General features: G+C 44.1%; 1 protein-coding gene across 1 annotated transcript in view; it reads right to left on the bottom strand.

The window, feature by feature from the left end:
- The window catches only part of LOC144534419 (uncharacterized), a 62,835-nt gene that overhangs the window by 12,551 nt on the left and 35,071 nt on the right, over nucleotides 1–15,213 (bottom strand). The window contains exons 22-24 of the mRNA XM_078276336.1: nucleotides 9,756–9,884; nucleotides 2,547–2,794; nucleotides 1,538–1,703 (exon numbers count right to left, since the gene is read on the bottom strand). Coding sequence (XP_078132462.1) covers nucleotides 1,538–1,703; nucleotides 2,547–2,794; nucleotides 9,756–9,884 — 543 coding nt within the window. The remainder of the gene's footprint in view (nucleotides 1–1,537; nucleotides 1,704–2,546; nucleotides 2,795–9,755; nucleotides 9,885–15,213) is intronic.

Raw genomic sequence — 15,213 nt, forward strand, 5'->3', positions numbered from 1 at the left:
CTAGGGGGGTCCGCGGGTATGCCCCCCCCCCCAGAATTATTTTTTGAAAAATAAACCATTAAATGGCACTTTCTGGAGAATTTTGTGCAAAGAAATGGAGAAAGAGCACACTTTGCATTGTTGTAGTATCAACAGGTATTAGGGCATTTAGCATTCACATTACTGTTAATCAGTCATCACTTGATTACACATTGTATTACCTTGTTATGATATAAGAAGTGACCCATACAATGTGCCAAACATAATGTGCCACATGGAGAGACAGTGCAGCATATGACAGTAGCAACAGCTGAGAAGATTTGGGTCTGTGGTGACCAGGTCCACCTCACACAAACTTCCTTCTCCCATTCTCTCTCTTTACTACTACCACACCCACACCCACACACACACACACACACACACACACAACACACAACACACACACCCCCAGCGCCGAGTGGTACTCTCCGATGCTCAGAAGCCAGCCGTGGACGGCTCGGAGCCCTGCCGCTGGAGGAGATCTGACGGCGAGGACCGGTTCAATGGCTTGGTCAGCGACATGAACTTGTAGCGGCCATTGGAGCTTCCGAGCACCGGGTTTCCACCGCTGCGAATAGGTTTTTAGCTTTAGGAGAAGGCATTTTATCTGTTAATCCTACCGATGTAGACACTAGGCTTTATGTAGTTGACCCGCAGTGGTGAATTGTCTGCAGTGCTGCGCGGGTTGTTGCCGTGTTCTGATTGTTCTCATCTCAGCTCCGCCGAGACAAAATTGACATGCCATTTCAAAAATCTTTCATTTATTGTCAGAAATATCATGTTTTCAAAAGCATCACTTTCATCAAATTTTATGTGACATATTTCCAGTAGGCAACTGACTGCAAGCAGGCACATCCGGACACAAACAAGCAGGCTTATGTGCCGGGGCTGAGCCCCGGAGGGCCCCGGCCCAATTTAACCACTGTGTGTGTGTGTGTGTGTGTATGTGAGTGAGACGTTACTGTTCGTTACTGTATCTGTCCATCATCGTATAAAGCCCGCCCTCACAATTTGATTAGTCCGAACAGCTCTTGTTCGAGCATAATTGCTCCACAATGGATCAAGTCCAGACCGAAATTCCCAACCTTGAATGTTGTGGGCGGGGCTAAGTTCGGCTGGCATCCAGGCTAAAAATTCACATGAATGCCCCTTAAAATTGGGAACAAGAAGTCTGAAAGACACACAAAGACTTGCGTACGTATTGTATTTAAATGTAATTTGTAACATGATATTAGATTGTAACCGCTAGTTGCTGTCCACGTAGAATGACCTAGGTTCGTTAAAAAAGTTATTTATTAGCATTAACCTAGTCAGGGAAAGCAATATTTTAGTGGTTTTAGGGAATGTGACCTTACTGGTGTGTTGAATAAATCTGTTCATCTTATGGATACAAACTGAATCAAACAACCACCATAACAAAAGTTAATGATATTGACTAATATCTGCCTCTTCTGGATCAGAAGCACCATGAGATGAAAATACAAAGCGACTACCGTCAGTGCTACATATCAGTACCTACCTCAGGGTTTTCCCCATAGGGACGACCTCCTCTGTGCCTTCGCTCCTGGGCTTATAGATGTTATAGATAAGAGCCCGGTCACTGATCCTGGAGGTCAGATCCCACAGGCAAAGGTACTTCTCTCCGCTGCAGACCCCCAGGCAGAAGCGCAGATCAAAACAAAGGCCTGAAAGAAAATGTCAGAGCTAACACGGCAACACACCAACTTTATTACAAGACACGCCCCCTAAAATGACTTCCTGGATTACTGTACCTATTTAAACCACGGATGTATAACAACAACTGGATACAGAGTTTGAGGCGGAGCCCCGTTCTTTCCTAGGGGAGTTGCTCAGTGGAGCATGAAGCCAAAACCAACCTCTAAATTCATTCTTTACATTTCTGCTCTTGTGCTTTTGGTTTTGGACAGACAATAAAAAACACACAACTCTTTGAATATTGAGTATTGCCCTTACTAGGGCTCCATGTGGACATTTCAGCAAGTTGAAAAAGCCAATCCTTGACAGCTGTGCGTGTGCCATGCCTAGTCACTGTTGCTCACTAAGCTATAACTGGACAAATGCTTTTTGGTTTAGAGCTGCACAATACATCTTTTTTTTTTATCGTCATCGCACACATTGCAAAAGGCTGCGATATATGGTGAAAAACACAGTAGAAAACTGCACTTTAAAATGTAACATTTTTTTTAGTGATGCATTTTATATTCAATTTGAATAAAAGAATGTTGGAAAGGATTATCTTTCATTTGGTTTAAATTCAACAAGCAAATTGTTGTATTTTAGCAGAATACTGAAAGCAGCAGAAATGAAGAACTGAGAACACTTTAATATCTGTTTATTTATCCCAAGTAATATTGTTATGGCGGTATTCAACAACGTTAATGCATAATTTTCTCATATCTGCATCCCTAGTTGGGTTATTAGTCAATCTGGTCAGTATTCCTGGAAACCCCTAAACCCCCTCTGGGTATCTGCACCACCTCACTTTGAGCACCACTGTAAAAACAAACCTTTGGTCAGTACTGCGGGGCAGTGAGTGATGTGTTTGTGGTCCTCTGTCTCCAGGTTCCAGGTGACCAGCTCCGTGATGCCAGTATGGGGGGAGGGGCAAAAGGCCACAACATGAGTCCCCGCCCGGTTGACAGTGACCTGCGAAATGCAGTCCTGGCTGCAGCCCAGTATAGAGCGCAGGTAGAGGAAGGACACAGTGCTGAAGAGTTTGATCTGGATGATTTCACTGCCCCACTTGTATGGGAATCTGACACAAACAAAGTAGGGAATGTTTCACTACAGTGTTTCACTAAGTCCAGTAGTGCAGCAGATTAGTAAATTGTTCACTTTGGTATACAAGCATGACATTTGGCACAGATACTCTCTAAGGGCCACTATTTTGGAAAAAGGCGTTCAATATGGCAGCTGTTTTTCAAGATGGCCACCATTGCTATTCAATGCTTATTATATAAATTATTCAAACAGTGATCCAAGCATAAAATGTGATACAAATACTCTCTAAAGGACATGTTAATGGAAAAAGATGCTTGTCCCTCAAAAATTCAAGATGGCCACCATTTTTAAAGATGGCCACCGTTCCTGTTGAATATTAATTATTTCAATTGTTCAAATGGTGATGCAAGCATAAAATTAGGCAGAAATACTCTTCAAGGAACACCCTTTTGGAAAAAGGTATGTGCCACTCAAAAATTCAGGATGGCGACCATTTTCAAGATGGCCACCATTTCTGTCAAAAAGTCACAATGTCTGCTTTGTCTGCCTCCTCTCCTTTGACCTGTCCAGCTTAGTTAAACTTGCCAAGGATATAAAATCCCTGCCGGCATAGCTCTCAGGTTCATTAGAGTACACAAGCCTCTCCACCACGGCAAGGTGCAGTCCACAGAGAGGAAGGGCCACTGTTAGAAAAAGGAAGTGGCCAGTAAATATTCAGGATGGAAACCATTTTTCAAGATGGCTGCCATTCCTGTCCTATGTTCATGGCCACTGTTTACAAATAGTGATACAGAAAATATGCCACAAATACTCTGTTAAGGCCACTTTTTGGAAAAATTGGATGGCCAATAAAAAATTCAAGATGGAGACCTTTTCCAAAATAGCCATCATTTCACACATGCATGTTAGCAAAAATACTGTAACAGCCACACTTTTAGAAAAAGTCAATCGCAAAAATTCAAGATTCATTTTTCAAGGTGGGTATTGCTTTAATAGTGTACTCTGTTGGGACTGAGTTAAAAGGAAGGATTGAAAAAAATAAACATAAGTTCTATTCACATTTTTACCAGCTCAAAGGCCTTGTGGTTAGAGTGTTCAACCTGAGATTGAGAGGTTGTGCCCTGCCGATTCATAATAAAGAATTTTAAAAATGGTAGCCAATGCCTCCCTGCTTGGCAGTCAGCAAGTGTTGTATTGGGGGCAACATATCCAGGAAGATGTACATATACATCATGGTCCAGAATCAGGAAATCGGCTCTTGGCCCACCGTAAGGCTACTTACTTTTTTTTATTTGCAATTGCACAGTTCTGTGCAAGTGAAACCCAATCTAAAACGTTTGCATCTTCCACGGCACTCTGATTTGCAGCCACACTTGGCTAGTTGTTCACAACTTTGTGTAACTGGTGCATTTGCTGTCCAGAAGACCCCCCATTGTTCACCAAGCTTTTTCCATCACCAGTCAGCAGGAATCTCTACTTCTGGCTGACACTGGGTTGCTTGACCCCATATGCAGCCTGCCTGATATTCAGCCTGCCTGATATGCAGCACGTTTAGTGTGTTGAAGCAGAGCTGCTCTTGTTAGAGGAATGGCTTCATATGGCCTCTGCTTTCGGGCAAACATGTCAAGTCTAGCCTCATCTACACTAACAGCTGTGCTTGATCGATCATACAGCAGGACCACAAACTTCTCAAGGATCTCCAGGTCACTATCAGTCAGAACAGGAGAGTATTGACTTAGTTTGCTGAAGATGAGAGAGGCCTCAGGGAAAATGTCCCAGGTTTGCCAGGCAGTCTTTTTGCCTTTGTTGCAAAAGGCTGATACAGTATCACAACCTGTAAAGGCGTGAAAGAATAGAATGCCTTTGGTCTTAACCGGCCTAATAACATGGTACAGGTCATGAACACCAATCCACCGTAGGCTCACACCATGCCCAAAGGCAACCCACAGCTGCTGGAGACCAAGATCCTGGAGGGATGGGAAGATGCTCAATGCTATAACAAGAATATCAGTGTCATTGGCTTTGATCATTATGGATTTGCTGCCCTCCTCTGTGGCATGTTCAGCTTCCTCATGGAAACATTTGTCTAGACGAATGAGACAGGTTTCAGATGTACTCAAGACATTGGGTCCCTTGGTTACAACAACTATGTTTGGCACAGTCATTTGAGCAATCTTGTCAGCCAGAAAGTGGAAGAGGTCTGTTTTGTTATCATTTTGTCTCAGGAAATTGCGCCAATTTGATGGAACTTTATTCTTGTTTGTCACTTGGCGTCGACCTCCCTGGCCTCGTTTAGATCTTGTTTCCATTTTGAGGCTCGATGGATTGTACACATCAAACACAATATGTGTGCTCTTGTACTTCATGACATAAGCATGTATACTGGGTAGAACATCCAGTGCTGCATAGTCCTCAAATGTCTTCAATCTTTTTGGTGGTAGTGTATGGACCAAAGCTGAACCATCTATGATGATGACTTCAGTGTCTGGTTCTCTTTCTGGGGATGTGATGTAGGTTTCTTGGCTGAAGAAGTTGACTATTTCTCTTGATTGGATCATAGAAAGTGGTTGGGTTCTCTTGCAGACCTTGTGCAAAGTCCTGGGCTTTTGTCTGTCCCTTCTTAAGGTGTGTCTGTAGGAGTTCAGCAGAGCTGGGATTCACAATATCTCTTGTGTCTATAGAATACAGATCACAACTTCTTCAAATGGATTGCCTAGGTCTTGCAGACAGACAGTTTCTTGACCCTCTCCAGGAATGTCTTTTGAGCTTGAGGAGTTTGCTCATGGTGGACTGTTTGCTCTTATGCTTCTTTGGTTTGTACTTCAGTTTCATATAGTGACACCAGATGGCTAACCTCAGGGCCAGCGACCATCCATCTCCTCAGGGCAGATGGATTCTCTGTGAGACCAATAGCTCCACCGTCGGCCTTGATGATGGCATTTGCTTGCTCATGGGCTTGATCAAGGGCAAGTGCAGAGAAATTGCGATGTGTTTTGTGGACAACAAAGTTGCCACGCCTGAACTCCTGAGCCAGTTCTGGGTGTTTTTTGTCCAGAGATAACATGTCCCTGAGGTGGATGGGAAGCCAGCGAGCATAGATGGTGTTGTTGTTGGCAAAGAAGTATGGAATCAGCTCACTCAGTGCCTCACAGTAAAGACTAAAATTAGCCTCACGGAATGACCTAATGAGCAAGAAGATCACCAGTTCCATGGAAAGAATCAAGTGCCAGTATTAAAACTGTGGACTTTCTTCTTTGCGTCTTTCACACCACTCTTCAAAGCCCAACCTTTCTTCACTGTTATCTGCCCTCTCTTGGCAGTAATCAGTGTATGCTGCCTTCAAGAGCTTGTAGAGACTACATGCTGTTACCTGATGCATTTGACGTGCTCTGGTGACACTGGCAACTGACAGAAATGAATCTGCAGTGCCAGACGAAGCCATTCCAGCTTCAACTAAGGCCCCTGTCCATCCACTACCCTGAAGAAGAGTGCCAATGGACTTGAGTGCTGCCATTTCAATATGGAGACCCCCAAACATGACAAGATACTTGTCTTCTCCATATTGCTCTGGCCAGTGCCACTGCACTTGCTTTGCAAGAGCATATATTGGCTGGTCAGCTGTGATGACGGGTACTTGACCTGGGTTAAGGTATGCCACTATATCCTGCACTGTCTCCATCACGTGCTTGACGGTAGCAACAGAGTGGGCTTAGTCTCTGAGGAGTGGCAACAGTGATGTGACGCTAACTTTAAATTCTGGGCTCCTCTTTAATGAAGCATTATGTGCTGACCATGTAAGGTTCACTGCATCATCGATTTCTTCCACAACTGTTACTTTCTCTAGCCACTCATACTCAAGGGCAAGTTGTGGCCTGAAGACATTGGTGTCAGGGTTTGGCATTGGGGTATTTGGTTGTAAAGGATTATTTTTCTTGAAAAAAGCAGGGTGGATGTTGGTGAAAGTCAGGAAGTTCTGCAACAGACTTGACTCTCTGGACCAAACCTAAGCTGCCGACGTTCCTCACCACTGCTTTCCTTTGTTGGATGCTGAAATACAGAGACACTGGTGCCATAGAATGATGTTGTAGCAGTTGTTGCAGAAGGATTGTGGTCAATGTTGTCCATGACAGAAGTGGTGAACAGCCCTTCCGTAGCACCAGTGGGCAGACCACACCCTCCTCAACATACTTGCTTACTGTGGCATCTCCCAGTTGAGCTGATATCTCCAGCACCCGGTCATATGAGCTACTCATACCATGTTCATGCAACATTTCAACCAGGCTTCTCTTCCTAGTTTTGGCGAACACAGACATACCAATGTATACTGGGAATGGAGTTTCTCTATCTTTGGAATGTCTGTGTGCAGCTGCTCCCTCTTTGTACCGGGAGAAGCAGTTGTACTACAACAGTTGCGCAATAGCCTGGGCAGTCTGTGAAGTGCCAAATCTCAGCTGCGATTTGATGTTGGCTCCATGTTCTACCACACCAACAAATTGCAGGAGAGATGGGGGGATGGCTTCTTTGATACATCCCTCATGGAATGTTCCATCAAATCTGGACTGATGATCCAGAATATGCCTTCTCAGGATTTTTGCAGCCTTGGCCATAATAAGTGCCTCTGAGTCTTCAGACGCTTGAAAGAGAGCCAAGCCAACATCTTTCTGGAAAGCCAGGAGCACATCTCTGCCCTGTTTGTGAGCCGTGAGTTCAGGGATCTCAGCCAACAGCTTTTCCATTAGTCTAGTAGAGTTAACTGTAGGGGAATGTACACCCAGTTGATGTAGACGCTGCCGGTACAGGTTGCACATATCTGTGAGACGGAAGGCGGAAGGACCATCAGAATTGAGACAATATAGGTGACCAGTTCAGAAAGAGCCATAGGAAAGATGGCTGGTTGAACCGTTTCACTCTGTGACTCTTTGTCAAGCCTTCTGAGGTGGAGTTTCTCTCTGTTGTAAAGATGAATGAGACACACATTATGGTATTTCAGCTCCTGTGCAATGGCATCAGCACCACTTAGTTGAGCCAATACTTTACCATCATTCAGTGTTTGTGCACATTCATGTAGTCTGTCATTCAGGTGCATTGTCATTACCTGACGTAGGTCAGATTCAGGAGATATGTTATCACAAAGAAAGCAAACCTGATCATCTAGACTTTTCTGCATCATGGTTCTGTGACGCTTTGTTTGGCCTTCATCTGTCTCACTACATTGAGCATCGGATTGTTGCTTCTGGGCACGAAGTAACTTTGTGTTGTTGAACCGAAGTCGACAATTGTAGTGATACTTCACTTGGTTCCTTCTCAAAGTAGCTTCTATACCACCACCTTCATCCAGTCGTTCCAGGTCCAGGGTCATTGGCATTTTGTTGATCTTGTGAAAGAGTGGAATGTTGGTGGCAATCATTTTATAGCCATCATGTTGAGAAACATGATGGGTAGGTGGTGATTGGAGGGGTTCCGTTGTGTCTGTCTGACAAAGACAACATTTCATCCAATCAGTTGGCCTCTTGGCTGACATGGGATTTTCATTTGCCATTTTGGGGGTTTGTTGTCTGATTAAGGCCGAGGGGTTATCCTTTTACCACCTCAGTCATAGAAATAGTACACATTCAGGTATGCGATACAACTAGGTTCGGGTCACCTACACCTAGCCCGATCATTCATCCAGTGCCATTTGAGTCCCGTGTGATCTGTACACCTTCCAGGTAAGCATACATGAACAAGTCATGTATTGCCCCGCTTACCCTTGGCTCGGCTCTCCCGCGCTGGCACAACCTGTCAATTCAGGTGCGGCTATCTAACTACATCTATTACTAGCTAATCGATGAGGGGCTGTTAGACAGCATTTGGGACACTAAACGTAGCTATACTATTACTACTAGTCAAGAACTACAGTGTAAGTAAAACTAGATCAGCTGACACTGAACCCCATGCTGAGTTCCACAGCAGTGAAGTCACCAGTGTGCCCTGGTTGTGTAATGACGTTCACTCTATTAAACAAAACCTTCCTTAACACATTAAATTGAGCTCTGACAGAAATGGTGGCCATTTTTTCAAGATGGCCGCCATGTTGAATTTTTGGGTGGCCAATGCCTTTTTCCCAAAAAGTGACCCTTAGAGAGTATCTGTGCCAAATTTCATGCTTGTATGCCAATTTGAACGATTCTCTTGAAATATGCCATTAATCTGCTGAACTACAGGGGCTTCAACACATCTCAAAGGAAGTACCACAGGACCTGCTGCAGGATTTAAATTTAGATTTAATACCCATATTATTACTTAATTATCCTTACTTTATACACAGGATCATAATATTGATGATTTTCCTTCGTAGTATTTTACTCCTCCAACAACATTTTATTAGAATTGCAAGGCACAGCACAGCAGCGAAGAGAAGGCACCCTTTCTCTTCTCTGCTTCTCTTCATAGTCGTCAGATTCATAAACCAACCTTTATAGATATGCTGTTATAGTTTTAGACTGCCGGGGGACTTTCTTTAACACAGTGAGCTCTCTCCTCTCTCTTTCCATCTGTGTGCATTCATGTACCAGAAATGCTTGTTACTAACTTAGCTCTGGGTAGCTTATTCCCCAGAGCCCTTATGTTTTCTCGCCTCACAGTTTTCCTTGGATTAGGGTGGCACCTAAATCATGGTTGCAGCTGCCGCCGTGGTCCTGCTCGGCGCCCTGAACTGCTACAACTATTATTTCTAGTCATAGTTCCATTATCTTTATTGTGACTATAATTCCACTGTTCATCATACCTCCAACTGGCACCGGCAAATGTCCACCCACCAAGAGCCTGGGTCTGTCCGAGTTTTTCCTCTCCACTGTCGCACTAAATGCTTGCTCTTGGGGGGAATTGTTGGAATTGTTGAGTCTTTGTAAACTATAGAGTGACCTACTCAATCTGTAAAGTGTCTTGAGATAACTCTTTTTATGATTTGATACTATTAATACAATTGAATTGAATTGTTTGTAATGTTATTGTACCTGCAGAAGAGCAGCAGGTAGTCTTCAGTCATGTCCACAGCCTGTATAGAGGAAGCGCAGTGCTGAACAGACAGGACCGACAGCACAGCGCCCCCTCTGGCACTGAATACTGCTGCCTCATCACAAGACCTCAAACACAGAGAAGAACAAGTATCAAATACCTAAAAGGATGTAACTTCCATATATACATTTAAACCATTAATAGTATTTACAAATTAGAACACAGTGCCAAATGTTTACTGCTCGCTAGGGTTGCACAATATGAAGAAAATGTCAAATTGCGATTATTTTGACTGATGTTTGCAATTGCAATATGATTCACGATATTGGAGGGAATAATCAATTTTTTTGGATCATCATTCTCATTTTCATTGAAACACAAATCAAAATTTACTATAGTCATGTAGTGTGATTTTTGCAAGAATCTGTACCAAAGAAAGATGTTTTTCTTTTGTCTGTAGGATAGGATTTGTAGGCTGGGACGTCTCTGCAGCCCCACAATACTTAATTCAGAATGGTTTGATTTTGCCTTTAACAAATATTGCCCCCCCCTGCGATTTGGATATTGCACTAATCCATATTACGATTTCGATAAAATTGCGATTAATTGTGCAGCCCTACTGCTCGCCCAACTTAGACAGCCATGTGATTCACATGATGTGAACAACCACAGACAGGCTGTATTTTTAACTTCAAAATATATGAATTAATGTCAAAAGTTGTGTACCAATTCCAAATGATATACTCTGAAACATAGACTAACACTTGCCAGTGAACTATTCTGGCAGGTAAGACAATGTATTATTTAATTAATCATTAATTATGTTTAATTATGGTGTTCTGAGATGTTACTGGAACTGTTGCACCATGTACAATCTTTTCACTTTTTATCAGCTGCGAGCAGTTCTCCACTTATGTTGTATGTTGTAACATGAGACAATAGTGTACATCCAATCTTATAAATCAGCTATTTAGTCATATTTATTTATGCACTTTAAGATGAAAATGTCAGCATTTTGTGTTTTTCTTGTTTTTGTTTTATTGATTATAAATTCCACTTCTCATTTCTAAGAGAGACTGTTATTTCTTCATTCAAAAGTTACACAGTGCCAAGAACTATAACCCAGTTCCTGAATGATAAACCCAATATATATATATATATATATATATATATATAGATGCCATGATGACCGGAGGATGCAAGTTGGTCATGGCTTGTCACGGCCGAAGAGCGAATGCTGGCACAGCTTGCTACCGCTGCTCGCCGTACTCGGCCATTGACCTGCTCCAGCTGCGCTGTCACCTGCCTGGACCTGTTCCGGAGGCTCTTCACCTTCACCCGGACATCGCCTTCCAGCCCCGCCGGATATACATCCACCGAGGGTCCCGCCGGAATTTCCACCACAACAGCTCAACAGCAATAAAGTCCATCTGGTCCAGCTCTCGTCACCCTCCACGCTCCACCAACCGGGCTGTTGACCACAGCGTGTTAGCCCGCCTAGCTCGGTCGGCTAGCACCACCACTAGCTGTGACAACACCTCACTCAACTTCACTCTGCTCAACATCCGCTCATTGACAGGCAAGGAACATCTCATCCAGGACTTCATCTGCGATCGTAAGCTAGACTTTCTTTGTTTAACCGAGACATGGCAACAGCCCAACGACTTTTCTCAGCTAAATGAATCCACTCCTAGTGGGTTTGTTTAACCCCTTGGCTCCGGCCGGGGAGGAGGTCTCGCAATAATCTACCGCGAGAAGTGGAAAGTCTCGCCGGTGTCTGTGCCTGTCTCCAGCTCGTTTAAATCTGCTGTCTGCAAGTTGTCTGGTTCCACTCCAACCATCATTGCTACTGTCTACCGCCCCCCTAAACCGAACAGTGAATTTTTAAATGACTTTGCTGCTTTTCTCACCCTCTTATCTTCTTGCTCACCAAACATAATACTGCTGGGCGATTTCAATATCCACATGGAGAATATCAATCTGCCTCCAAAGACTTCACCTCCTGCTTAGAGAGTTTGGGATGTCAGCAACATACCACTTTTCCCACACACGCCAAAGGACATATTATGGACTTAATCTGCTGCTCTGGTGTCACCCTGAACTCCCCATAACTGACCACTTTCTCCTCTCATTTACAGTGAAACTCACTCTCTCCATCTCTAAAATACCACGCCTTATTTCATTTTGGGATATAAAGAATATCAACCCCGCCACTCTCACTTCAAGTATCCACTCCTCCCGCCTCCCTGTCACTCACAATCTATCCACCCCCAATGACCTAGTCTCTCATTACAACACTGGACTCCATAATATTCTTAATTATCTGGCTCCGTTAAAAAACAGATCTGTTTCTTTTTCCATCTCGGCCCCTTGGTTCACCCCCGATCTTTGTCTCATGAAAGCCAAAGGTCGGCAACTTGAACGTCTTCATAGAAAAACTGGTCTCACTATTCACAAAGAAATGTACAATAACCACATCTTACGTTATAAGGACTCCATTGCTAGTGCAAAAACCCACTACTACTCCAGTATAATCACTGCCAACAAAGGAAACTCCAAGTCACTGTTTTCCCTACTTAACAATATCACCCAACCCCAGGACTTTCTCCCCCCTCACTTGTATACAACCTCCTTCTGCAACTCCATTATGTCCTTTTTTCACAGAAAGAAATCAAGAACATCCACCAGCAACTTGGATCAATCCCTCACCTCAGCATCTCAGCCGACTTTCACCCATCCAAACACTCATTCTCCTCCTTCCAGCTCCCCGATATTTCAGAAATCACAGAACTCACCCAGAAATCCAAGTCCAAATCCAATCCATCCTCCTGTCAACTTGACCCCCTCCCCACACAACTTGTTAAAGCCTGCCTTCCCTCCCTGGTCCCCTTCATTGCTGCTATCATCCACTCCTCTCTCACCACTGGAACTGTCCCTGCATCCTTCAAAACTGCTGCCATTACCCCTATTTTGAAGAAACCTGGTGCAGACCCCTCCAACTTCAACAACTTCCGTCCTGCCCTACCCTATATCCACCCTTCATCTCCAGAATCCTTGAAAAAACAGTTGCCTCTCAACTCATTCTCACCTATCCCACAATAACCTGTATGAACAGTTCCAGTCCGGTTTCCGCCCACTCCATAGCACTAAAACAGCACTTATCAAAATCACCAACGACCTCCTTATGGCAGCTGATTCTGGACTCCTCACCATCCCCATCCTCCTCGACCTGAGTGCAGCATTTGATACCATCTGTCACACCACCCTCCTCAACAGGCTATCTTCCATCGGCATCACCCACGCTCCGTTAGCCTGGTTCACATCTTACATCTCTGGATGCACTCCGTTCATTCAACTCAAGTCTTTTAAATCCATTCCCTCCTCCGTCACCTCAGGTGTGCCCCAGGGCTCTGTCCTGGGGCCCCTACTCTTCATCATTTACCTCCTTCCCCTCTGCAATATCTTCCGCAAATTTAACATTCATTTCCACTGTTATGCTGATGACACCCAGCTCTACCTCTCCACCAAACCCTCGTCCACTCTTCCGCCCACCTCCCTTACTGATTGCATCTCTGAAATAAAAACCTGGTTCACCCAAAACTTCCTCAAATTAAACAGTAATAAAACCAAGGTTCTCCTCATTGGCACCAAATCCACTTTATCCGAAATCAACAGTTTTTCTCTCACTATTGATAACTCCTCCGTTTCACCCTCCCCCAAGGTTAAGAGTCTGGTGTTATCCTTGACAGCACACTATCCTTTCAACCCCACATCAATAACATTACCCGGTCTGCCTACTTCTACCTACAAAATATCAATCGCCTCCGCCCCTCCCTTACCCCCCACACTGCCGCCATCCTTGTCCACAGTCTCGTCACTTCCCATCTGGATTACTGCAACTCTCTCCTCTTCGGCCTCCCTCACAAATCCCTCCATAAACTTCAACTGGTACAGAATTCAGCTGCCCGTATCATAACCCGAACCTCCTCCATCCACCACATCACTCCTGTCCTCCAACAGCTCCACTGGCTCCCGGTCCAGTTCTGTATCCAATTCAAAGCCCTCCTGTTTACATTCAAGGCCTTCCACAACCTCGCCCCCCCATATTTGTCTAATCTCTTCCAGGTTCCCACTCATCCCGCTCCCTCAGATCCTCTTCCTCCATAAACCTGCCTGTCCCCGCCGCCCGTCTCACCACAATGGGAAGCAGAGCATTCAGCTGCTCTGCTCCCCGTCTCTGGAATTCATTACCACCCCAACTCAGAAACATCGATTCATTCCCCCATTTCAAATTGCAACTCAAAACAAATCTGTTTAAAACTGCCTATTCCACTTGATGTCAATTGCTCTGCCTCTTTCTGTTGTTGTTGTTCTTTTTTTTGCTGCTTTTAAATGTCTTATGTATCCCTGTACGGTGTCCTTGAGTGCCGAGAAAGGCGCAATTAACTAAAATGTATTATTATTATTTGTAGATTACGGCTTTTATGAAAGTTACCATTAAACTCTGACACACTAAGACCCAACTGTAAATGTGCTGATGCTCTGAGGCGTTCCATATTATTACCATCCCTGTCGTCTTGTATTACCAGCAACCACTAGTGCCCTAGTTTGTTGTTTATCTGATACCTCCTCCTGTTAGGTGCGTATGGCTTCTGTGCTAATTACTCTGAAAGCAGCCATGCCACTGGTCTTAATTCAGTTATAATGAGAGTGTAACAGGATGAAGAACACCTCTTTGGAAACTTTTATCATCTTGCAGTGCACCTGGCCATCAGCTTCAGTGTCATTCATCTAAGTGACATGAGTGAAGGCATTAAGGGATCTTCTCGGTGCTACATTACACTGGGGAGGCACATGAGTAGTCGCCTGTCTTAATAATTCACAACTGTTTTCAAATCTAGTGGTGACATTTGTCTGGATACTATGCAGGCCTGATTTCACAGCTTGTTAACAAAGGGATATGTGATATTGTTTAAGAACAAGGTCACTCGTAGTGACACTTGTGAACATGTTGCTGTTGAGATCACCATCATTTGACATTCATAGTGACCTGAGCCTACTGTGCAACCAGGGTTTAAGGTAGTCATTCCCACTCAGGACTTTCACAGTTACACAAGTACAGTTTGAGTTGATCGCTGTGTTAGCAATGGAGAATGGTCTAGCCCATCTAATTTGGGATAGGGGGGAAAATAAATACTGGCTTGTTTGGAATTCTTCAAATCAATCACAACCGTCCTGGCCGGCACTAAGTTCGAGATGCAGCAACAGTGCCATTGCAAAATACATAGCTGAGATAGCGAAAGGGTAGGGACATCTGCTTTATCTCAGCAATAGCGAAAGAGGGCATTTAAGTCCAGCCCACACCGGAGGGGGAAAACAACTCATCGTTCTCCATTGTATTGCATTAAGGTGCCTCCTCATCAATTCCGTCTGCTAACAAACAACAGAAAAAGCTGC

The sequence above is a fragment of the Sander vitreus genome, chromosome 19 (genome assembly GCF_031162955.1).
Source record: "Sander vitreus isolate 19-12246 chromosome 19, sanVit1, whole genome shotgun sequence".
Lineage (NCBI taxonomy): Eukaryota > Metazoa > Chordata > Actinopteri > Perciformes > Percidae > Sander > Sander vitreus.